Genomic DNA, 25,662 nt, shown 5'->3' with positions numbered 1-25,662 from the left:
GAGGAAGATCATCGCAGAATGGCTTACCCCAATTGGACTCTCCTGGGGATTTGTGGTATCGGACAACGCCAGCAATATTGTGCGTGCATTACATCTGGGCAAATTCCAGCACGTCCCATGTTTTGCACATACCTTGAATTTGGTGGTGCAGAATTATTTAAAAAACGACAGGGGCGTGCAAGAGATGCTGTCGGTGGCCAGAAGAATTGCGGGCTTCTTTCGGCATGCAGGCACCGCGTACAGAAGACTGGAGCACCACCAAAAAAACCTGAACCTGCCCTGCCATCATCTGAAGCAAGAGGTGGTAACGAGGTGGAATTCAACCCTCTATATGCTTCAGAGGATGGAGGAGCAGCAAAAGGCCATTCAAGCCTATACATCTGCCCACGATATAGGCAGAGGAGGTGGAATGCACCTGTCTCAAGCACAGTGGAGAATGATTTCAACGTTGTGCAAGGTTCTGCTGCCCTTTGAACTTGCCACACGTGAAGTCAGTTCAGACACTGCCAGCCTGAGTCAGGTCATTCCCCTCATCAGGCTTTTGCAGAAGAAGCTGGAGGCATTGAAGGAGGAGCTAAAACAGAGCAATTCCGCTAGGCATGTGGGACTTGTGGATGGAGCCCTTCATTCGCTTAACCAGGATTCACGTGTGGTCAATCTGTTGAAATCAGAGCACTACATTTTGGCCACCGTGCTCGATCCTAGATTTAAAACCTACGTTGGATCTCTCTTTCCGGCAGACACAAGTCTACAGGTCGCGTTCCGCTTGACTTGAGAAAATTGTCAAGTCAAGCGGAACGCGACCTGTCAACATCTCCTCCTTCACATTCTCCCGCAACTGGGGTTGCGAGGAAAAGGCTACGAATTCCGAGCCCACCCGCTGGCGGTGATGCAGGGCAGTCTGGAGCGACTGCTGATGCTGACATCTGGTCCGGACTGAAGGACCTGCCAACGATTACTGACATGTCGTCTACTGCCACTGCATATGATTCTCTCACCATTGAAAGAATGGTGGAGGATTATATGAGTGACCGCATCCAAGTAGGCACGTCAGACAGTCCGTACGTATACTGGCAGGGAAAAGAGGCAATTTGGAGGCCCTTGCACAAACTGGCTTTATTTTACCTAAGTTGACCTCCCTCCAGTGTGTACTCCGAAAGAGTGTTTAGTGCCGCCGCTCACCTTGTCAGCAATCGGCGTACGAGGTTACTTCCAGAAAATGTGGAGAAGATGATGTTCATTAAAATGAATTATAATCAATTACTCCATGGAGACATTCACCAGCAGCAATTGCCTCCAGAAAGTACACGGGGATCTGAGATGGTGGATTCCAGTGGGGACGAATTAATAATCTGTGAGGAGGGGGATGTACACAGTGAAAGGGGTGATGAATCGGACGATGATGATGAGGTGGACATCTTGCCTCTGTAGAGCCAGTTTGTGCAAGGAGAGATTGATTGCTTCTTTTTTGGTGGGGGCCCAAACCAACCAGTCATTTCAGTCACAGTCATGTGGCAGACCCTGTCGCTGAAATGATGGGTTGGTTAAAGTGTGCATGTCCTGTTTAGACAACATAAGGGTGGGTGGGAGGGCCCAAGGACAATTCCATCTTGCACCTCTTTTTTTTTTTTTCTTCTTTGCGTCATGTGCTGTTTGGGGAGTATTTTTTGGAAGGGCCATCCTGCCTGACACTGCAGTGCCACTCCTAGATGGGCCAGGTGTTTGTGTCGGCCACTAGGGTCGCTTAGCTTACTCACACAGCTACCTCATTGCGCCTCTTTTTTTTCTTCTTTGCGTCATGTGCTGTTTGGGGAGTATTTTTTGGAAGGGCCATCCTGCGTGACACTGCAGTGACACTCCTAGATGGGCCAGGTGTTTGTGTCGGCCACTAGGGTCGCTTAGCTTACTCACACAGCTACCTCATTGCGCCTCTTTTTTTTCTTCTTTGCGTCATGTGCTGTTTGGGGAGTATTTTTTGGAAGGGCCATCCTGCGTGACACTGCAGTGCCACTCCTAGATGGGCCAGGTGTTTGTGTCGGCCACTAGGGTCGCTTAGCTTACTCACACAGCTACCTCATTGCGCCTCTTTTTTTTCTTCTTTGCGTCATGTGCTGTTTGGGGAGTATTTTTTGGAAGGGCCATCCTGCGTGACACTGCAGTGCCACTCCTAGATGGGCCAGGTGTTTGTGTCGGCCACTAGGGTCGCTTAGCTTACTCACACAGCTATCTCATTGCGCCTCTTTTTTTTCTTCTTTGCGTCATGTGCTGTTTGGGGAGTATTTTTTGGAAGGGCCATCCTGCGTGACACTGCAGTGCCACTCCTAGATGGGCCAGGTGTTTGTGTCGGCCACTAGGGTCGCTTAACTTACTCACACAGCTACCTCATTGCGCCTCTTTTTTTCTTTGCGTCATGTGCTGTTTGGGGAGTATTTTTTGGAAGGGCCATCCTGCCTGACACTGCAGTGCCACTCCTAGATGGGCCAGGTGTTTGTGTCGGCCACTTGGGTCGCTTAGCTTAGCCATCCAGCGACCTCGGTGCAAATTTTAGGACTAAAAATAATATTGTGAGGTGTGAGGTGTTCAGAATAGACTGAAAATGAGTGGAAATTATGGTTATTGAGGTTAATAATACTATGGGATCAAAATGACCCCCAAATTCTATGATTTAAGCTGTTTTTTAGGGTTTTTTGAAAAAAAACACCCGAATCCAAAACACACCCAAATCCGACAAAAAAAATTCGGTGAGGTTTTGCCAAAACGCGTTCGAACCCAAAACACGGCCACGGAACCGAACCCAAAACCAAAACACAAAACCCGAATAATTTCAGGTGCACATCCCTACTTAAAACTGCACAGCAGCCATGAACTGATCCTCCAGGCTCCCTATCAGTACCACTTCCAGCAGAGACAAAAGGATGGGGGGGTAGAGAGAGGAATGAGAGGCACAGGGGGAGAGATGGAGTGAGAGGCACAGGGGCTGAGAAGGAGTGAGAGGCACAGGGGGTGAAATGCAGTGAGAGGCACAGGGGCTGAGATGGGGTATTGAGAGGCGCAGGGGCTGAGATGGAGTAAGAGGCGACGGGGCTAAGATGGCGTGAGAGGTGCAGTGGCTGAGATGCAGTAAGAGCGCAGTGGCTGAGATGGAGTAGTAGGCTAGCAGGAAGTGAGAGGTGTAGGGGGTAAGTAAAGGAGAGAAAGATGCATGTGACCATATACAAGGGAGAGTATATAGGGAGCAGGGCCGTAGAGAGCCACGTTGGGTTCCGGTAAATGGGGCATGGCTTAAAGGGGTGTGGTGATGACCTATACTATTAAAATATTAATACAATAATATAATAACTCCACAGGGGGGTGCAATTTTAACACTGGGAGGGGTATGGGGAGGGCACCCGCTTCCTGCCTTACTTTATCAGGAAGCATGTCCCTCCTCTCTGGCCAGCGCCATCGTCCCAGGTATTTGGGACGATGACGTTGGCCATTAGAGAGCAAAGACAGTGCCAGAGTCTTTGCTTTCTATGTGTGGGGACATCTTCCTGAAGATATCACCGGGAAGATGATGCCGGCAACAGTGCAGGTATACTGGGGGGGGGGGGGGGGTATTGGACCCGGCCTCTCCAGCAGCCTGGGCCCGGGTAATTTGGACCAGCCCCCCTCTCTTGGCGCCACTGATAGGGAGTAAGAGGGTTACCTTGGTTAAAGATGTGTACACATGAGGAAAGTGACAGGCAAAGGAAACAGGTAAGGAAACAGATGGGACACATGGAAGACATAATGTAGCAGGAAAGGAACGAGAAGAGGGTAGGGGTGGCCACCACACTGCCTGCATTTTCCATATCACTAACTACAGATACCTGGCAGCCAGGAAGATTCTTCTGGCAAACCTCCGAATCTCCCCTCGCTCCCCCTCAACACCACACTGCACTGGTCTCCCTGCACTGCAGTCAGTGATATGGAACATGCAGCATGTGTGGTGGCCAACCCTTCCCTCTCTTCAAGTCTTCTCCTCCTACCCTATGTCCCAACTCCCAACCTGTTACAGAGAGCAGGCATCTTCTATCCTCACTGGCGCCTGGAGCTCAAGCTCCACTCGCTCCACCCTCGCTGCACCCCTGCATGGGACTGGTGCAAATTTTTATGGTACAACCAATGGTTGCATCTAAAGATGTATGAAGCATGTTGTTGCATCTACAGAAACACAGGGCCTAATTCAGAGTTGATCGCAGCAGTAAATTTATTAGCAGTTGGGCAAAACCATGTGCACTGCAGGGGGGGCAGATGTAATATGTGCAGAGAGAGTTAGATTTGGGTGGGGTGTGTTCAAACTGAAATCTAAATTGCAGTGTAAAAATAAAGCAGCCAGTATTTATCCTGCACAGAAACAAAATATCCCACCCAAATCCAACTCTCTCTGCACGTTTTATCTGCCCCCCCCCCCTGCAGTGCACATGGTTTTGCCCAACTGCTAACAAATTTTCTGCTGCGATCAACTCTGAATTACCCCCACAGAGTAGGTGTTCCAGTCTTTGCACAATTACATGCACACTTGTACACCAGGGAAATGGCTGATCCTAGCATTAGCATAAAGATGAAGACGACATGATGGCAAAGATGCTAAACCGGTTGCAGCAGCGTTCAACTTTTGAATCAGCCCCTTAAAGTAGTGTTTCCTATGTTTTCCTGTATTCCATGCTTAGAAGGTCCACTATGGCTTTGCCATTTAAATGATTGTCTCTTTAAAGTTGCAGCCGAAATCTCCAGAATCGCACTGCCACTGAAAACTGGGACCCTATTACACAACCCCCACTAGCATCTCCCCTTATTAACAAATCAGAGCCTGAAATGGGTCAAGGCATTTTAACTTGCTATGAGCCACTTTAAATTTACATTTGGAAAATAGTTCAGCACATGGGTCCAAATATAAATGATTTAGTGATCGGCATTCTGCAATTGTGTGGGGAAAGCAGCTTTCAAATGGTCTTGCAAAGTTTTTACATGCACAGGTGTGTCGTTATGTTTAGATAAGCATGACTAGCAACAGCATGAACAAAGAGGATGTGGTGGGAAGTTTCTTGCTGCAAGTATATTTCATTCTCTTTCCGATGACAGTGTTGTGGGAGGGCAGCAGGCAGAATCATCTGTTTAATACAGATTGAATTAGAAACTGCGCCTGATAAATTTAATGTTAATAGCAGAAATGCAAAATGGTAAACATATAAATAAATTTTACTATTATTATAAAATTAAATACAAAAATTACACTACAAATGTGTTAAATCTCTGTTTGACACAGTAGTACAGAAAAACGTATACAGTAGAGGAGGGTAAATGAAGATATGGTAGTAAGAGATAAAGTCACTATAACAATATAGTTATTGGTGATTATCCTCTCAGTGGTGGCGTCCCACCTGTAAAATGAGTGGATAAATGTTGAACTGATGTTAAATACAGAGCTCGTAGAAATTTTTTCATATAAGGTTTTAGCAATGAAAATAGCTTTGATGTTTGGAAGTCTTTGTGTGTATTAATGGGGTACCCCTGTCTCTAAGGTGGGGGATCGGATACGGGGTTCAAGTGTGGAGACTCTGGACTCGCCTCCCTCACTGGCGATCCGGCAGCGACCACGATAACGCTATGCCACAAGCGTATCGTGGCCGCCAGAATCACTCAGGAGGTGGTCACCGTCTTAGAGGGGTAGAAAAGGGTACACACAAAGACTTCCAAACATTAAAAACTATTTTCATCCATGGAAATTTTTCTACGAGCTCTGTATATTTAACATCAGTTCAACATTTATCCACTCATTTTACAGGTGGATCGTCACCATTGAGTGGATAATCACCAATAACTATATTGTTATTTCTGGACATTATAGTGACTTTATCCACGCTCAGTATCTTACTACCATATCTTCATTTACCCTCCCCCCCCCCCCCATCATTGTATACGTTTTTCTATACTATTCTCTTGTGGTTTTCCCTGTCTACTCCAGTTTCCTCTCACACTCCAAAAGGTGTGAAGGGGTTACACCTTATCATTGAAATATTCGTCCGTGGAGCTTCTATCTGTGATCATCAGAGACTTTGACTCCTGTTGCGGTTGTTGCCTATGAGGATGTCTATACGCCAGTGACTGCTTCTGTTAGGTATAAATGTGATGGATCAAATAAATTCCTTGCTGTAAAAAAGATAATTTGCACTATTGCACTTTTCTTTTCTACTCCCTCTATGAGCCTTAAAAAGCTCTTTTATAGGTGAAGGAGTTACAATCCATTACAAAGCCTGAAAATTGTATATCATTACTTGGATACTATATAGCACGGTATTGCTATTTGTCTATTTTTTCCACCCATTGGTGTGCACTTATAAATTTGGGTGTTGTTGGAGCGCTTTGATCTATTTTTCAATCTTTACGCTATATCTGTACTACTGTGTCAAACAGAGATTTAACACATTTGTAGTGTCATTTTTGTATTTCATTTCATAATAAAAGTAAACTTTATTTATATACTTACCATTTTGCATTTCTGCTATTAACATTAACTTTATCAGGCACAGTGGCACAGTTACTAATTCAATCTGCATTATATGTATTTGTGAAGCATAAAAGGGTAGTTTCACTTGTAATTTGCTGCCGATCTCCAATAACTGTGTAAGTGAGCGCAAGGTATATTGCATATTACTACGGAGAATCATCTGTTTCTATACGAAAGGCCCATGTATGCTGCAGGCTTACTAGAAGCACTAACAGACTTAAACAAATCAGCAGCCAAGAGAGGAGACATGTTTGACTTGCAGATAATTCCTAATTTCATTGTCCCAGATGACAACTGACAAATGATGGCATTTGTTTCGAATTAGCATAACAAAAACTCTGCAACTGATCTGAATCTGCTGCTAATTTTATAGCTAAACATAACAAAATGTCCTTTTCTAAATCACACATTAACACATGCTGGAGAAATTGTTCTGTTCAAGTATTTATTGCTTGCAGATTCACTGAGCACACACAATACGAAGGCTGCATCAGTTGATGCCTCAATAGCGTTATGATACTGCATGTGTCAAAAGGTTCTCATAACAGTGGTTGGCAAATACTGACAGCCATGCTTAGCATGTAAGGTGTAAAAGGAGGTTAGCATAATATTATGATAACCTGATTATGAAGTTTCATTTTCTGTACTGTTCATCCTACTAGACCCAGCCAATTGTTCTATTGTAAGGGATATATTTATTAATCTCCATTTTCTCTGGGTTAAAACCATACTTGCCTACCTGACCCTCTCCATGAGGGAGAAAATGCTCTGTTCCTGGACTTTCCTGGTAATGTATGATTGCCATCACCTGTGCTGAAACACCTTTCTTATCAATTAACTAGCTCACCACAGGTGATGGCAATCATACATTACCAGGAAAGTCCAGGAACAGAGCATTTTCTCCCTCATGGAGAGGGTCAGGTAGGCAAGTATGGTTAAAACACATTGCACTGATACAGAAAGTGCTAGTGCCGTTATTTATCCTTTTTGGTCCTCTGCAAACTTTGTCAATGCCTATTACTGGTGAGTGAGAAAGGCTGATCATCTCATTTTAAGTTTGACACACATACCCAATAAGCACATTTCCCATTTTTGTCCATACTGTTCCTGCGCAATCCTTTAAGGTTGTGCATAGATACTGCGTTCATGCATAGCAGAGCAGCGGTAACAGAGTGTCCCCACAACCAGGGTCGCTTTAAGAAAGAAGGAGTCCTGTGTTCAGCCTCCTCTGTCTGGGCCCACACCTCTCTGCCGGCAGTACTGTAGAGTCTGAGCACTAGAGGGCTCAGATTGTAATGTGCATGTGCAGATCTCTGGGAAAATGGCACGGCGGGCATTTTAACATCGATTTCTCTACGCATGCGCCAAATGCCAGGAAAATGTCCATCTCATCATTCTCCCAGAGTTTACACTGGGTGTACACTGCACCTATTATAAATAAGCCAGTGCCCACAACCTGCCCTATCCCACTGGACACTCTGGCCTGCGGACGACGGGATAGCGTCCAAAAAGTGGGACTGTCCCACCAAAAGTGAAACATTGTAAGGGTATGCTATCACCCCACTGTTAATGCTTTTCACAATACCTTTGAGAATATGAATACTTCTGTTCTTAACCACTTAACTGACTAATATGTTTTCTAAAAATGTCCCAAAAAGTTTTATTCAAAAAAAAATCTAATTATGGAAATACAAGCTGTTTAAACTGGATTCAGTATAATTTTATTAACAAATATGCAGATTTGTTAATAAAATTATACTGAATAAGGATAAATGCTGTAGCTCTTATTTACATAATTTGATCATTTAGTAGTAAGATGGCGGGGCTGGCAGAAGCATGGTCAAACATGAAGTTGTATAGTGTGATCCGATTTCTGCATCTAAAGGGCACAGCAGCAACAAGATAGATCGTCGCTCATCGTCAATGTCTGTCCTGCCATTATCAAATGCAATGTACCAAACCCAGACCTATTTCTGTGACATGACGTTATCACGGTACAACTCGACAAGTTGGTGATACAGTTCAACTGCTGATGTGCTCTTCAGATGCAAAAATCTGATCACACAACGCAACTCAATGTTTGATCATGCCATCTTACAGCTGTGCTGGGGCAATATGACTGATAATAGGCGCAGTGAGAGGAAGCAGTGGTCTACCTGCTCTGGCCTGGTGGGAGATTAGTATGAAACAGAGAATGTTACACATGTGAGTGGTCTTGTTACCTTACCTTTTGAACTACCCTTGTACTCAAACAATCATACAATTGCTGCCAGCGTGTTTTTGATTGTGTGACAAGTCCTGTGAGTGCCACCGATATTGAGCTATATAGTTCACTTTTTTACACGCACACATACACACAACACACACACACCATAAACTCTGTTTTATTTAACGGTAAAAATTAGAGATGTGCGGCGGGCACTTTTCGTGTTTTGTGTTTTCGTTTTGGATCTGGTTCCATTCTCCATGTTTTGGATCTGGATTGGTTTTGCCAAAACCACCCTTTCGTGTTTTGGTTTTGGATCTGGATGATTTTTGGAAAAAACATAAAAACATCTAAAATCACAGAATTTGTGGGTAATTTTGATCCTATGGTATTATTAACCGCAATAACATTTATTTCCACTAATTTCCAGTCTATTTTAAACACCTCACAATATTGTTTTTAGGCCAAAAGGTTGCACCGAGGTGGCTGTATGACTAAGCTAAGCGACACAAGTGTGCGGCACAAACACCTGGACCATCTAGGAGTGTCACTGCAGTGTCAGACAGGATGGCAGATTTAAAAAATAGGCCCCAAACAGCACATCATTCAAAGAAGAAAAAGAGGTACAATGAGGTAGCTGGATGGCTAAGCTAAGCGACACAAGTGTGTGGCACAAACACCTGGCCCATCTAGGAGTGCACTGCAGTGGCAGACAGGATGGCACTATTCAAAATCTAGGCCCCAAACAGCACATCATGAAAAGAAGAAAAAGAGGTGCAATGAGGTAGCTGTATGACTCAGCTAAGCGACACAAGTATGTGGCACAAACACCTGGCCCATCTAGGAGTGGCACTGCAGTGGCAGACAAGATGGCACTTAAAAAAACTAGTCCCCAAACAGCACATGATGCAAAGAAAAAAAGAAGTGCACCAAGGTCGCTGGATGGCTAAGGTAAGTGACACAAGTGTGTAGCACAAACACCTGGCACATCTAAGATTGGCACTGCAGTGGCAGACAGGATGGCACTTAAAAAAAAATAGTCCCCTAACAGCACAGCATGCAAAGAAGTAAAAGAGGTGCAATGAGGAAGTTGTATGACTAAGCCAAGCGACACAAGTGTGCTGCACAAGCACCTGGCCCATCTAGGGTTGGCACTGCAGTCCCACTGCACTAATGGCGGATACGGGATGCAAATCTAACACCAAAATAGCTGTCAAGGCCTCAGTTATCCACTTTGCAACAAGATGACTGCTATCATAATTCATCTTCCTTGCAAAGGACTGTTGGACAGTCATTTGCTTTGTTGAAGTAGTACAAGTGGTCTTCCGCCTTCCCCTCTGGGATGACAATCGACTCTCAGCAGCAACAACAGCAGTGGCAGCAGCAGCAGTAGGAGGAAGAAGTGGCTCTTGATCTTTCCCTATTTTATTCTCCAAATTTTTGTTCTCCATTATTTTTCTGCAGTTATATAACAAAATGCAGCAAAGGAGAGCGTACCTCTACAACACACAGGGCAAACCCTGTAAAAATTACTTGGATTAAATATTAATAACCCTTTTATTTGGAGTAAATAATATACAGCACATGACAGCACCACTGAACTTATATGGCAGCACCACTGGACTGGACTTATACGGCGGTACCACTGGACTGGATTTATACGGCAGTACCACTGGATTTATACGGCAGTACCACTGGACATAAACGGCAGTATCACTGGACTTATACGGCAGTATCACTGGAATTATATGGCAGTACCACTGGACATATACAGCAATATCACTGGAATTATGTGGCAGTACCACTGGACATATACGGCAGTATCACTGGATTTATACGGCAGTACCACTGGACATATACGGCAGTATCACTGAACTGGATTTATATGCCAGTACCATTGGATTTATACGGCATACCACTGGACTTTTACGGCATACCACTGGACTTATACGGCAGTATCACTAGATTTATATGGCAGTTCCACTGGACATATACGGCAGTATCACTGGACTTATACAGCAGTATCACTGGACTGGATTTATACGGCAGTACCATTGGACATATATACGGCAGTACCACTGGACATATATGGCAGTATCACTGGATTTATACGGCAGTATCACTGGACTTGATTTATATGGCATTACCACTGGATTTATACGGCAGTACCACTGGACGTATACGGCAGTATCACTGGACATATATGGCAGTATCACTGGACATATATGGCAGTATCACTGGACATATATGGCAGTATCACTGGTCATATATGGCAGTATCACTGGACATATATGGCAGTATCACTGGACATATACGGCAGTATCACTGGACTTATACGGCAGTACCATTGGACTCATACAGCAGCACAGGGACACCACCACTGTACTGATGCAGGACAACACAGCACCACTGCAATGGACTGGACTTATACAGCAGCACTGGACATATGGCAGCAGAGGACACCACCACTGTGACTGGACTGATGCAGCACAAGACACCACCACTGGACTGATGCAGCACAAGACAGCACTGGAATCACCACCCCACTTTCCCTCCCGCACAGACACCGAGGACGGAGACACGTCTTCTCGCTACACTCTCCAATGCTGGAGTGAAAATGGTGGTGATGCGTGGCTCCTTATATGGAATCCAAACCCTGCGAGAATCCGACAGCGGATGATGATGTTTTGCCTCGTTCTGGTTCCCGAGTCAGGCGGGAAAACCCAAGCCGGACTCTGATCCGTTCTCGGGTAGTGAAGTTCGGTAGGGTTCGGTTCTCAGGGAACCGAACCCGCTCATCTCTAGTAAAAATAATGGAATTCCACATTTTTCAGGTCTTCGAAGTCCTGCAACAAGATTAGCAAGCAGCTGGGGGTGATCTTTAGGATCACCCATCAATCACTGTGCAAGTGTTGATGGTGAGAGAAATGATGCGCTGATGGTGAATTGTCTACAACCACCGGCAGATTTACACCATCCATGATCACTGAAAGTGGGAGTGTCAGGGCTTGCACATTGCAGCACATGCATACACACAGGATGTAGTTATGTGACTGTCGGTCAGGACACCGCCAGTCACAATACTGATCACTGCATCCCAAACCCTGAAAATCAGGACAGTCGGCATGCCAACTAGCAGGGACTATTCCCACTCGTGGGTGTCCATTTCACCCATAGAGTGGGAACTGAACGTGTGGAGAGTGCAGCAGCGTGGAGAGCACAGCGAGCCCGCAAAGGGCTTCATTGCACTCGACCCCACCACTGGCATTCTGCATCTGGGATCCCGGTGTCGGGATGCTGACCGCCGGGATCGCGGCCCCAACCCATACACACAAGGGAAAAGCAGAAACTTGCATTTGCATATTACCACAGCTGCAAATTTGAAAAAAAACAACAACAAAAAAAATGCAATAGTGGCTGTAACTGGGTCGATCTCTGAACCAGGCTCATATTTCATTATTTTCAATTACACTACTACTTACCTTTTATTTATAATTTATAATAATTTATAAACTGAGGTAGTCTATGGGTTTCAATTGCACTAATATACATTTATAATACTCTGACCTATTACCTTTATAGGAACCTTACAATACTGTACATAAAGAATTTTATATGTGCTTCATATGCAATTCTGTGTATTTAATTGACTGTGCCCAACATTTTGTAAGTAAAATACATAAGCCTGTACAATTTGGCTGTGTTATATCTTTGAATGCTAGTGTGTGAAGTGTTAACTGGTTTAACTATGAAAATGCAGAGCATGCTAAGTGCAAATTTCAGAGTCTAATATACATTTGCCAATAGAAGGTTGCAGCTCTATGAGCCAAATGTAATAGAGTGAGAGTTTCAGAAAGTGAGAGATTTGGTAAGGTTTTTCAGTTTTTTTTAAAAGTGGCAATCATTTACACTGCAAAATCAGGTTGATCTTGCTGTGTAAATGATTGCCACTTTAAAAAAAAACTGCAAAACCTTACCAAATCTCTCACTTTTTGAAACTCTCACTCTATTACATTTGGCCCTATGAGTGTATTGGAGGAAAAGAACTGTGCTGGGAGGGTTGATTCAGCTAGGTCTGTATTAGGTATATGCAAACTGAAATTGCACATGATCCCTTACAGTAACTCCCAAGTACTGATGCATTGGGTCTAGCAACTGAAAGGGGGAATCCAGAGTTACATTGTACATTGTGAACTTGTCAATAGAAATTGTGAGGAAAATAATTTGTAAGCAGAGCATTCTGCTTTATTTTGGTTACTATATCATCAAAATGACAGCCTTGTTTAAAAGCATAAGATCTTATGTTCCTGCTGTAACATGTTAATGACTCTTTTCAGTGTCACATTCTTACACCTCAGACTTTAGACATCTGACATCATTTACTTGCTGATACATGAATTGTGTTTAGCTATTATTATAAAAAAACTATCATACAAACATGTTAACCACTACTGCATGGATATACCTTGTCTCACATATACCCTGATTATGTGCTGAGCATGCACCGCCGCCCAACATCGCCACCGCTATTACCACCCTCTCCCTCGCGATGACCCTCCTGACCATGATCATACTCACCAACATCTGGAGATCCGTGATCGGAGCTTCTGGAGGGCTGCCGGTCATTGGGACTCCCTCCCGCTGTGACCTTTGGTGCTGTAAAGTGAGCTGCCACTTTGCAGCATTACTTTACTGCACTGGGGGTCACAGGAGCATCAGGGAGCCCCGATGACCAACAGCCTGCTCCAGAGCACCGATCACTGATCCCTGGCTAGGTGAGTATGATTTTTTATTTTTTCCTGTGATCAGCCTGTGTATCCACACTAGCCGATGTGTGTACCCGGCGATATTGGCTGCGGCAAGGACCCGGTGGGGTGCCGGCATCGGCAAGTGCATACACACTTGCCAATACCGGCGGGGAGGTAGTGACGGCGAGGGGAGCAGCGGGGAGGACCGAGGGACATGCTGCAGCTGCTCTCATTAATGAGGTCCTCCCTCATCTGAACTGTTCAGACAAGGGAGGGTGTCGTTAACGATGTGCGGTAGCGTGCATCGTTAACGATGTTGAGTGTACACACTAGATGAGATAGTACAAGATATTGCTCAGAATGGCCCTCTAGTGTGTATGGGGCTTTAGTCGCATTTCATGTCAATTAGAATGTAAGCTCTCACGAGTAGGGCCCTCTTCCCTCATGTGCTGATCCTTTTTCTTACTTTAATAATCTTCAACTGCTCCAAATCCAGCAGTCTTCTGTCCCCTGATACTTATTCCAGTGTCATCTGCTGATGTAGCTATGTTTATTTACCCTGCACTTGTCCTATATTGTCGTCAACTGTAAGTTGCTGTTTTCCTGTTTTTATTATGTGCATATGTACTCTGTAATTGGGCGCTGCGGAACCCCTGTGGCGCCATATAAATAAAGGCTAATAATAATAATAATAACAGTCCCTTACTGTACTTTGGTTACACACCGTATCACAGCCTCCTTGTTATAGGGAGTCATAAGTGCAACTTGCCAGGAAAAATAGTAGCATATAGGCACACAAGCACATTTAAACAAAGAGCAAGTTGCGCCCAAAAAGAGCTGCAACTTGCATCTGTGTCCAAATCTGAATGAGGTCTTCAAAGAGGAGGGAAAGTCCTGAACAATCCTAATATTAAAATAATACAAAAAAAAAATATCTGCAAGTTACATTTTTCTGAACATATTTAATTTAAAACAGATCTCTGTCCTCATTATTCTGAATTTAAATTGACTGTTGTGAAAACATTTAAAGGGCTTGTTCACCTTCAGATGACCCATCTATCAGCTTGTACATACAGTACCATTACCAACCTACCTCTTTTCTCCCTTCTCTACTTCCATGCATATACTGTATTAACAGTTGGAGAATGTACAAAGCAATCAAACGCCCATGTAAATATTGCAAGCTGTCATATTCAATCATTTTTTATTTTTGTTTCCTATAAATAACACCATCATTTGCAAAACTGTTTAGAAAACAGAAAAATCATTGTATAAATACCATACAGTACTAAATTGTCTCTTAGTACATAAATAATAAAACATCACCAATCATAAAAAAAAAATCAGATTATTAGATTAAATCAAACAAACCAGCACCAACTGCATGAATTCAGTTTTGTATTTGTACAGTGCATTGGCTGATAAACAGTCTGCATACATTCCACTTGGAAAATGATAGAGCATTGAGCGTACTGACCTGTAAATGTGTACTCTCCTGATATCTCTTTAAACACAACCTTGTTAGTTAGTTCTTGAACCATTTTTCACCTGAATGAGTCATTATGTAAATACCACACACAGGTAGCTATCAATCAACCTACAGTATAAGTCATTTATTTATATATCACTCTTTAAATAATAAACTAATCTATTATATGGATACGAGGCTGTGAAATGCGGTGTATTGCTTAATTGTGTGTCGCTTGTATAAATAACTTCCAGTGTGACTTTCACAAAACCATATCTTGTATTTTCTTTATTTTTTTCGCTGTGGTATTATTGCTAATTTTCTTCCCAAGAAAGGTATGTGAGGTTGCTCACATACCTGTCTGTGCTGTGTAATTACTGATTCTAGAAATTAAAATATCAGTTACAACATTGAATTCTGGTTCTAGGAGTCTATCTCCACTGATGACACTGTAGTGCACTATAGAAGTAGATGTTGAGATGGAGAAAAGCACATGCATGGCATACTGACAGAACTACTGTAGCCTGCCTCCACAGAAAATAGGAGTCAGGGCTAGATGCATCATCGCTTGGAGAGTGATAAAATGGAGAGAGAAAAAGTACCAGCCAGTCAGCTCGTAACTGCCATTTTCAAACCCGGCCTGTGAGATGGCAGTTAGCAGCTGATTGGCTGGTACTTTTTTTCTCTCCATTTTATCACTCTCCAAGTGGTGATGCATCAAGCCCTGTGGCTCTAAAAAAGCACAGTCGCAGCCATTATAGACGGGTGGTCTTCAGTTTGCCGGCTGTCGGGATCCCAGCGCACAGTATACCGGCATCGGAATCCCGACAGCCGGCATACCGACACCTTGTCTCCCTCTTGGGGGTCCACGACCCCCCTGAAGGGAGAATAGATAGCATGGTGCGCGTAGTGCGCCACCGTTTCCGCAGCGTGGCGGGCGCAGCGAGCCCGCAAGGGGCTCGTTTGCACTCGCCCAGCTGTCGGTATGCTGGCGGTCGGGATTCTGGCGCCGGTATTCCGGACCTCCGGGAGCCCAGCCATCGGCATACCATACTACACCCATTATAGACATGATGCACAAGTATAGCATACTAATCAATGTCTCTTCCACAATGCACAACAATAAACGTAGGTAATGAGGTTATCCCTTTTTAAGACATGGACAGCACCCGGGGTTATCTCTGTAGTTTAAAGTATGACTGGCCATGGGGGAGAGGAAATAACCTCTGCACAATGAGATGATGAACCCTCTTTTACTTAGCCTAGCTATCTGCCAGGTCTAGGTGTATGACTGTATTATTAATCTAAGTATGATGTCATATGCCTAGGCTATGAATATAAAAAAGAATCCTTTAATTATTGTGTGCAGTATGCACAACTTAGTAGTGGTGACTGGTAGCTTTCTGGGTATTATCATCATGATTACTGTGGTGTGAGCCAGATGTCTTGACCATTCACTAAAAATTATAACCCAGTAGACATCTTCTCTCTAACCTATATTGTGGTGCTAACCATGTAGTATGTTCTGTCTGGCATATGAGACAATATTGTGCTTTACATAATATTATGGAAAGCATCAGTCCCATGTACATTATATCATATGGGCTGCAGCATCATATTTCACCAGGGCACAGGAAGACCCAATTAGATGGCAGTGTGTTTATGGGGACAGTAGTTTCATGGGTTAAACTGGGTGTTAACCAGACCTTATCCAAGGTCAGCCACTTAATTTACATATATGTGTCCTTATTTTTCTGGATATTGCTGGCTAGACAGTCCAGATTCATAAAAGCAAGGGAGCCTGCTCAATTTAGAGCTCTTACCAAGGATTCCCACCACCACCACCACCCAGCTTGCCTGTGGGCCTACTGCCCAACTGTATGCCACGGGCCTAACACCCAACACTCTGGTGGTCTAGGGTGTTAAGTAAAGTGCTAGATCCTCTCTTGGCCCTGGCCTAACTCTCCTGGCCACTTGACTCTCCCCGAACTTCACCTGAAGAGCCTAACTACTTATTACTACTTAGGTAACAAGTAGTAATTATGGTGTTAAAGTGTTACATTAGTGGAAAATGTGTTAGATTAAGTGTTAATAGTGATGGCCAGAAGCAGCCCAGCCACATCAACCCAGGGGCCCCCATGCCCCAAGCCTGTTTCTAATACTGATATGTTATAGTGACATATATAGTGATAAAATTTAACATGAAGCTGCGCCTGGCCAGTGCCATGGAAAATATCCGCTGACAAAACCGGCAATTCTTTTCTCAGCGATTCTTTTCTCAGTGATAGCACTGGTGAATATATTTATGTCCCAGTGAGCAATTTTTAACAATGTTGTTTGGTATGACGGGATCAGTACGTAATCCCGCTGGACGGGATCCCGGCGGTTGAAATACCGACGCCGGAATCCCGACCACACAATCCCGACAGGGGTGGCGAGCGGAACGCATCCCCTTGCGGGCTCGCTTCGCTCGCTACGCTCTGCACACTTTTATGTTCTCCCTCTATGGGTGTCGTGGACACCCACGGAGGGAGAATATGTCGGGATTGTGGCGGTCGGGATTCCGGCGTCGGTATTTCGACCGCCGGGATCCCGTCCAGCAGGATGTTGACCGCATCCCGGTATGACATAACTGTGGTATGGCATTACTTTGGTTATAGTGAGTTTTATGTTTATTACGTTTAACCAGTTGAATTTTTTTGTCAAAGTAATAAAATTCATCAAACAAAAAACCTAAATACTTACATCAGCTTTACCACCTAATAAAGATATGACCAAGCTACCATTGTACTAAGGTGACATTGTTTTTCATTTTTATTTGGAGGGGGGAGACTTCTGTAATTTTTTTTTTTTTTTACAGCACTGACCAATAAACCAGGTGGTATGAATTGGAAAACCAACTGAAGAGCAACTTCATGTACTGTGTAAAAACAAATAGTGTGGGAAGCACTATAGGGGAGCTTTTAAGCTATAAACTCAAATCAAAAGGAATAAGAGTCAACTACTGACAATGCTAATCCCTGGAGCCCTAATACACTGCAACTGCACTTTTTTCAGCAGGTCAGTAATTAATACATTTTAACATAATTCTCTTTGTATCTCATTCTCAGGTTGCACCTATGATTAAAGAAAGGATGATGAGGAAAGGGAGCATGATGGTAGGATATCAACCTCACCGTGATAAAGTAAACTTCTTCCGTCAAATTATCATCAGTCCCCAAGTGAGCCGTGAAGACATGGACTTTGTATTGGATGAAATCGAACTGCTTGGCAAAGACTTGTAGCTGTGGCACAGCAGCACAAGGTGCTGCTACTCTACGGGTTCTTAATGACAGACACTGCAGCTTTTACTACTTAACAGCAACTGTAGCATAGATCTAGTCAAGACTGCTAGCTAGGGATCTATAACTTCTTGCAGATACGTGTATGTTTTCTCATTTCTTTTCATTTTAATTAAACATAATCATCATAAATCATAAATGTTGAAAAACAACAGTACACTGGATGAGGGATAGCTTTCATATGAGTTTACCATATAGGAATGAACATTTTCTTATATTCACAAATTCTATGTTTAAGTCAAACATCAGACTATTTAAGTTGCATGTGATTTTAGTAAAATCACCAGACACATCAGTAGTGATGCAGATCACTGTTCGTATTGCTGCTTAAGGAGAACTAACTTGTTTGGTTTATAGCAGTGGTTCTCAAACTGTGTGCCAAGGCTCCCTGGGGTTTCCTCGGAACACATGCCGGGGTGCCCTGGGTTGGTGGTCCAGGACCAATTCAAAGTATTTATGGTCAATGTAATAGATAAAACCAGTCCTGATGCCTGCCAGTCATAAAATATGTGGACAAACAGAAGCAAATCTTGTCTCTCACTGCAAACACAATTTACTTATTTAATATTGTTTTCTAAATTTCTCAATAAGAAACTCTTGGCCTAGGGTTGCCGTTAAAAATAAAATTCTAATACTCTAGGGCTCCGTGATTCAAAAAAGTTTGGGAACCACTGGTTTATAGAATTGTTTCCAATATGGCAACTACCTACAACGGATCATACATTAATAAATTAAATATTTATGTGGAAATACTGCATAGGATACCTATAATAAATAGAAAATATAATTGTATTTAGGATATTGGGTGGTATTCAAATGATTTATCATGCCCAATCTCCTTTCTAAAGTAATCCCTGTTAAATCACATATCGCGCCCATAGTTGGTGGTCATTACGAGTTGTTCGCTCGGTAATTTTCTTCGCATCGCAGCGATTTTCCGCTATTTGCGCATGCGCAATGTTCGCACTGCGACTGCGCCAAGTAAATTTGCTATGAAGATTGGTATTTTACTCACGGCATTACAAGGTTTTTTCTTCGTTCTGGAGATGGGAGTGTGATTGACAGGAAGTGGGTGTTTCTGGGCGGAAACTGGCCGTTTTATGGGAGTGTTTGAAAAAACGCTACCGTTTCTGGGAAAAACGCGGGAGTGGCTGGAGAAACGGAGGAGTGTCTGGGCGAACGCTGGGTGTGTTTGTGACGTCAAACCAGGAACGACAAGTACTGAACTGATCGCACTGGAAGAGTAAGTCTCGAGCTACTCAGAAACTGCACAGAGAAGTCTTTTCGCAATATTGGCAATCTTCCGTTCGCAATTTTGATAAGCTAAGATTCACTCCCAGTAGGCGGCGGCTTAGCGTGTGCAAAGCTGCTAAAAGCAGCTTGCGAGCGAACAACTCGGAATGACCACCGTTATCCTGTTTAGCTGCATAAAGGGTTGGGTGCCCTCGCTACTGCAGGGGTAGCGAGCTGAAATGATTATACCACGCCCATCAGCAGAAACAGAACGATTGTGGAAGGAGGTGAAAAGAATTGAATACCACCCAATGAGTCTTAATGCTGAATTTAAGTATAAAAAGTAAAATGAAAATAGATAAACATGAAATATTATATGAAAGAAAAGGAAATGACTAAACTAAATTAATGTATGTAACTATCTACAGAACAAAATATGTTATTTGCTTTTAATAATAGACTGAAGGTTACGTGCTGTTCCCAATACACATTGTAGCATTGTATGGAAATATCCATTAGTTAAGGATGGAGCAGAATTCACTGCAACATTTTTGCATATTCTATTCACTGTTCACCAGTTACCCGTACCATTTAATCATTATCATACTTTTGCTATTGAAGTGAATGGGAAATGCCTGTGAAAAGCTTGGCATAAATTACAATAACATCAAAATGATGTAATATGAGGACACATGGTATAAGTCTTTTGTCTGTAAAAAGTTGTCATTAGTTTTATCTATCCGGAAAACTACTGTATAGTCAGAAAACTTTTTCTAATGTGCTTTTTATGGAGACAATTCTCTAAAACTCATTTATTAACTTTCCTTCAGTAGCCAAACTGCTTTCCCTAAACAATGTGTATATCTTCCGAGTGGTACTTGTTTTATATAATCTGTAATGATGTTAAAATAGACTATACGAACATGTCAGATGGCCTGATTACAATGACTGTGTAATAGAGTAGAGGTTATGGAGTATAGAAAAATATAAAACCCTTTTCAAATGCTCCAAACATCGGTACCTGGATGATAGATCGACAATGTATAGGTCAACAGTCATTAGGTCAACAACATATTGTATGATTGACATGCATTAGGTTGACAGGCACAAAATGTCAATATGTACAAAAGGTTGACAACTGAAAGGTCAACAGTGCTTAAAGTCGACAGTTTCAAAAGGTCGACGTGAAAATGGTCAACACACAAATGGTTGATACATTTTTTTGGTTGTTTTGTCCCAAATTTAAGATCTGCTTTATTAACTATCCATGTGAACATTTATTGGGAATACATACCTCCCAAATGTCCCGATTTTCATGGAACAGTCCCAGTTTTTGGGACTGTCCTGCTGTCCCACCCACATGCTGCAGTGTCCCGCAGTTGGGGGAGCAGTTGGGAGGCTCCTGTCACTCGATACTCTGTTTAGCAGACCAGCGATGAATAGATGCTGTGTGATGCACACAGCATCTATTCACGGGAGAGAGAGGGACTGGGGGCATGCCAGCTGCTCACAGAGCACTGGGCTTGTCCACATGGTGATGGACACTGGTGGCTTGCGATTGTGACATTACCTCAAAGCCACACCTCCTTTTCCTGAAACCACACCCACTTTTCCAGTGAGCACATGGCTTCGTCGTACAAGAGTCCCAATTCTCTGAAGATGAAACTTGGGAGGTATGGGAATAGTAACCTGTGTGGTGAGCGAAGTGGAGCAGATCAAGCACCAATGCCCAGCGTGGAGAATAAGCCCACCAGGGTGAAAATTTCTTCTAATGATGGTCAGATATCATGAAAGATACTACATTTGGGACAGAATAACAAAAAAAAATGTTGACCATTTTCATGTCAACCTTTTGTACCTGTCGACATTAAGCACATTTCATCTGTCAACCTTTTGTACCTGTCAACCTAATGTATGTCGACCATATGGTGCTGAGCAAATGACTGGCTACCTAAACATTGACGATCTATTAATCCACACCCCAAACCTTAGCTCGACAGTGATTGTCTACTTTTGCCAGGTTTGGTCAATTCAAAATACAATTTGGTAAAGGAGAGAGTAGCAGCCAACGGAAACCAAGATTAATATTTTATGGTCATACCAACAGTAAATAACACTTCAGTCCGACAATATTGTGGAAGTATTCTCCCATTAAATGTGGATATCCAAATAAGTAACATAAACGTTTCTATTTATGATTCCCTAGTGTATCATTTAAATTATGAATTTATAGTATGTGTTTTTTTCTGTGCTATATACTTTAGCTCATTTGAACTTAGCAGAAGAGCCTCTGGGAACATTTATTTTGAAGCACAGCATCTGTACACTATTCTATAGGGTAAGAGGGATCCAGTCAGGATCCCGGCATTTGGGATCCTGGTGGTTGAAAAAATAACATTGGAATCCCAACAATGCCCGGGATCCCAAACATAAGATTGAGGGTCAGGCTGCAGGAGGGGAGGGTGGGGGTTAGGGTAAGGCTGCGGGGAAGGGAGGGTTAGGTTTAGGTTACTGGGAGGGGGGTAAGGGTTAGGCACCACACTAACGAGGAGGGTTAGGGTTAGACTGGGGGTGGGGGGTTGTTAAGGTCAAGCAGCAGGTAGGGAGGGTTAGGGGGTTGGGGATTAGGGTTAGGTTTCATACTCTGACCACTAGGATCCTGATACCACCCCAGATAAGATACATACCGCACATTTGGCATAGAGGCATGAGTTTGGAACATCTGAGAAACAAGATTTTCATAATACTACTGTTTGGGGAAAATATTTGGATACCATTTTAACATGACATTTTGAAGTGGCAGAATGGATACTGGAAGTGAATGGCATTTGATAGTATTACAGTTGAGGCCAGGGTTGGTGCTAGGGTGTTTGGCGCCCCCCTGCAGACAATAAATATGCGCCCTCCCATGCGTAAAAACAAGGACTGCATGCTGAAGGAGTGTGTTGCAAAAAGAGATGCGGTCTCACAAGGAAGGGGAGTGGGCACACAAGAGTATCCCCAATTAAAATTACACCACACAATAGCACAATCTTATTCACATTACACTACAAGTAGTGCCCTTGATTCACGTTACATCAAATAGTGGTGCCCCTTATTCACGTTCCATCACAAATTATTACCCCTTAATGCCCACAGTACTTCCCCTTATTCATGTTACGTCACATAGTAATGCCCCTTATTCATGTTACGTCACACAGTAGTGGCCCTCATACATGTTCCGCTACACAGTAGTACCCCTTATACACAATGCCCACAGTAGTGCCCCTTATACACATAATTTCCACAGTAGTAATGCCCCTTACACATAATGCCCACAGTAATAGTGCCACACATAATGCCCACAGTAGTAGGGCCCCTTACACATAATGCCCACAGTAGTAGTGACACACATAAAAAACTGCACCCCCCCCCCATGCCCCCGAAGTCGCTACCATCATCTCTTCTCCGAGCTTCTGCTGGAGAGGTGACATTCATAGTAGGCAGGTATGATGTAGAAATGATTTTGTCTAATTATTGTGACATGATTTTTGCTGTAATCTTGTGATTTGTGGATGTCTTTCTAATCCATACTGTGATTTCTGACACTGTAAATTCAGAATCTGGTATTTATAAATCCCCTAACCACATAATCTTTTTATCATACCTCGGTGTAACCCTCCTTAGACAGCTGAAGTGCCTGGGTGTACGTGGCCTTAAGCTCCAGCTAAAAATGTCCCACTTCAGATAATTTATACAGATGTCCCTTATTGACTTTATACTGTATATCCTGTAGTAACATATTAATATTATCCTAGTTAGTTATACCATAATATAAAGCATTGTATGCATCTGCCAAAACCAAATGTAATTGTGTAATGAGCCCTACACATTAAGCAATAACACTGAAAGATATGAACGATCTTGTTCATTAATGAACAAGATATCGTTTATATCTTTCAGTGTGTATGCACCAACGATGAACGACGAGCGGCCCTGCACTCGTTTATCGTTGGTGCTGGCTTGTTTATATATGCATACCAATATGGACAATATCATTCATAATAGCATGCAGGGCTATGGGGCCGGATGACAGGGGGAGTGATGAAACTTCACTCCCCAGTCATCCCCCCCCCACCCGTGCCACCGGGGCGTCCGTCGGGCACCTCAGTGGCGTATCCACCAGTGTGTAGGGCCTATAAGACTAGTCTGACAATTTCTCCAGCTTTTGCCCAGTCACTCAGTTATGCCCTGTTATATCTCTATGCACAGAATGCAAGTGCTGGTTTTACACATTGTATTCTAATTAGACCACCAGATGCATCTAAAACTGTATACATTATATATTATTATAGATATTCTCTCATAGTTTGTTTTGTTAGTCATTCCAAGGCTGGTGAAGAAATAACAATACAGTCATCAAGATGCTGTAAAAGGTTGTGTGACTCAGTCATAGTAGTACAGCGTCTTTCAGGAATGTGTAGAACTCCTAAATGATTTCTTATATTCCAAGAACCATGTTACTAAATGAGGTATAGGGTCATTGATACTAACTATTTACAACTGTATAAAATGGAGCTGGATTAATCAGTAATGCTTTGACAGCAGGACAAAATGGAGACCATTCACACAGCTGACAAATGCGCTACCATTTTGAATAAGCTCTATAATAGAGATTGTCCATGCCTTTATATACAAGTCCAGGTAATACTATCATAAGCAGAGGTGAAGCTCTTATTAATTTGTGATCCATAGCTATACCAATAAGGACGATCCTTCACTGTTTTAGGCCAAATACTCACTGGAGGGATGCTTTTCTTTTGTTTTGCGGATTTATTTTTTAAAGCTAGTCAGTACTTTAGTAAAACATAGGGGGAGATTTTGCAAAGCTCTCTCCAAGACTTAGTACATAGACCCCTATATCTACCGCTTCATCTCACTCCAATCTCCCCCATAGTGTGCTTCAGATGTTTTTTTTACTAACATTATTAGTACTAGTGTTAAAGCATACCTCCCGACTTTTTAGTGAAAAGAACGGGACCCTGGAAGGGGAAGTGGCATCGGATGGGAAAGGCATGGTATATGCCGAGTGGGCAAGGCCTTGTGGCACGGACCCTTTTTTTTTTAATTTTTTTTTTTTGGGGGGGGGGGTGCCCATCTCCCCATACAGCTGGGTAGCCCCCCAGCTCACCTCCATGTACTGTACCGTGTGCACGTCATCTATTCAGAGATCACTCAAGCTTTGTAGAGCAGAGCAGCAAGTGATCAAAGGATCCCCCAACTGCCTCCGCCCATGGGACACTGCAACTCGCAAGTGGGACAGGGAGACATTGTCCGAATAATGAGATGGAATCAAGACAGTTGAGAGGTATGATTAAAGTGACCATTATAGGCATTTCCATTGTGTTTACATATGGTGAAATGTGGAAATATAACAAGATAGAAACATAGAATTTGACGGCAGAATAGAACCACTTGGCCTATCTCGTCTGCATTTTTTTTAACCATATTGTTACCTCAAACCCTATTTGATGCTTTTTTCTTTGTAAGGATATCCTTATGTCTATCACATGCATGTTTAAATTGCTCTACTGTCTTAGCCTCTACCACCTCTGATAGGAGGCTATTCTACTTGTCCACTACTGTTTCTGTGAAGTAATTTTTCCTCAAATTTCCCCTGGACCTACCTCCCTCCAGTTTCAGTGCATGTCCTTGTGTGCTACTGAAAAACACAGCGCAATGCGACACAAGTAAAAATATTAGCGGAAATGTTAACATTAGAAACATGTATTTGACAAGCCTTAAAAATGCATTTAATTAATGCTGCTGGGTATGAGCCTTGAATCAAATAAAATACTTTCAAATGTTTTATAATAAAGGGAAGAAACTATACATGACATGCACATAAAGCGGAAAATTTAGATATATTTTCAAATAGATTGCATTTTAATGAAAATGTTTTGGAGTTCTATTTATTTGATTGTTATATTTGATATGTATTGTATTTGTATTGTGTACACATCTATTGAGAATGTACATATAAATGCAAAAATGATTGTTACTTATATAGGATTATTCAGTAATTTATTGTTAAGAATTATGGTTTTGTGGTTGGATTTGCTTTTTAACTTTATCAATTTTTTTTTCTGGAATGC

General features: G+C 42.8%; 1 protein-coding gene across 2 annotated transcripts in view; it reads left to right on the top strand.

The window, feature by feature from the left end:
• GADL1 (glutamate decarboxylase like 1) overlaps positions 1–21,981 on the top strand; it is a 604,742-nt gene extending 582,761 nt beyond the window's left edge. The window contains exon 15 of one of the 2 annotated variants that reach the window (XM_063922280.1): positions 18,065–21,981. In XM_063922280.1, the coding sequence (XP_063778350.1) occupies positions 18,065–18,238 (174 nt within the window). In that variant the 3' untranslated portion in view covers positions 18,239–21,981. Of the gene's footprint in view, positions 1–17,814; positions 18,025–18,064 lie in introns of those variants that run through there. The other variant, XM_063922281.1, reaches the window with a different exon arrangement.
• Positions 21,982–25,662: the final 3,681 nt, after the last annotated feature.

Source organism: Pseudophryne corroboree, chromosome 5 (genome assembly GCF_028390025.1).
Source record: "Pseudophryne corroboree isolate aPseCor3 chromosome 5, aPseCor3.hap2, whole genome shotgun sequence".
Taxonomy (NCBI): Eukaryota; Metazoa; Chordata; class Amphibia; order Anura; family Myobatrachidae; genus Pseudophryne; species Pseudophryne corroboree.
The sequence above is the reverse complement of the archived record's forward strand: the minus strand, read 5'-3'. Positions and strand labels throughout refer to the sequence as shown.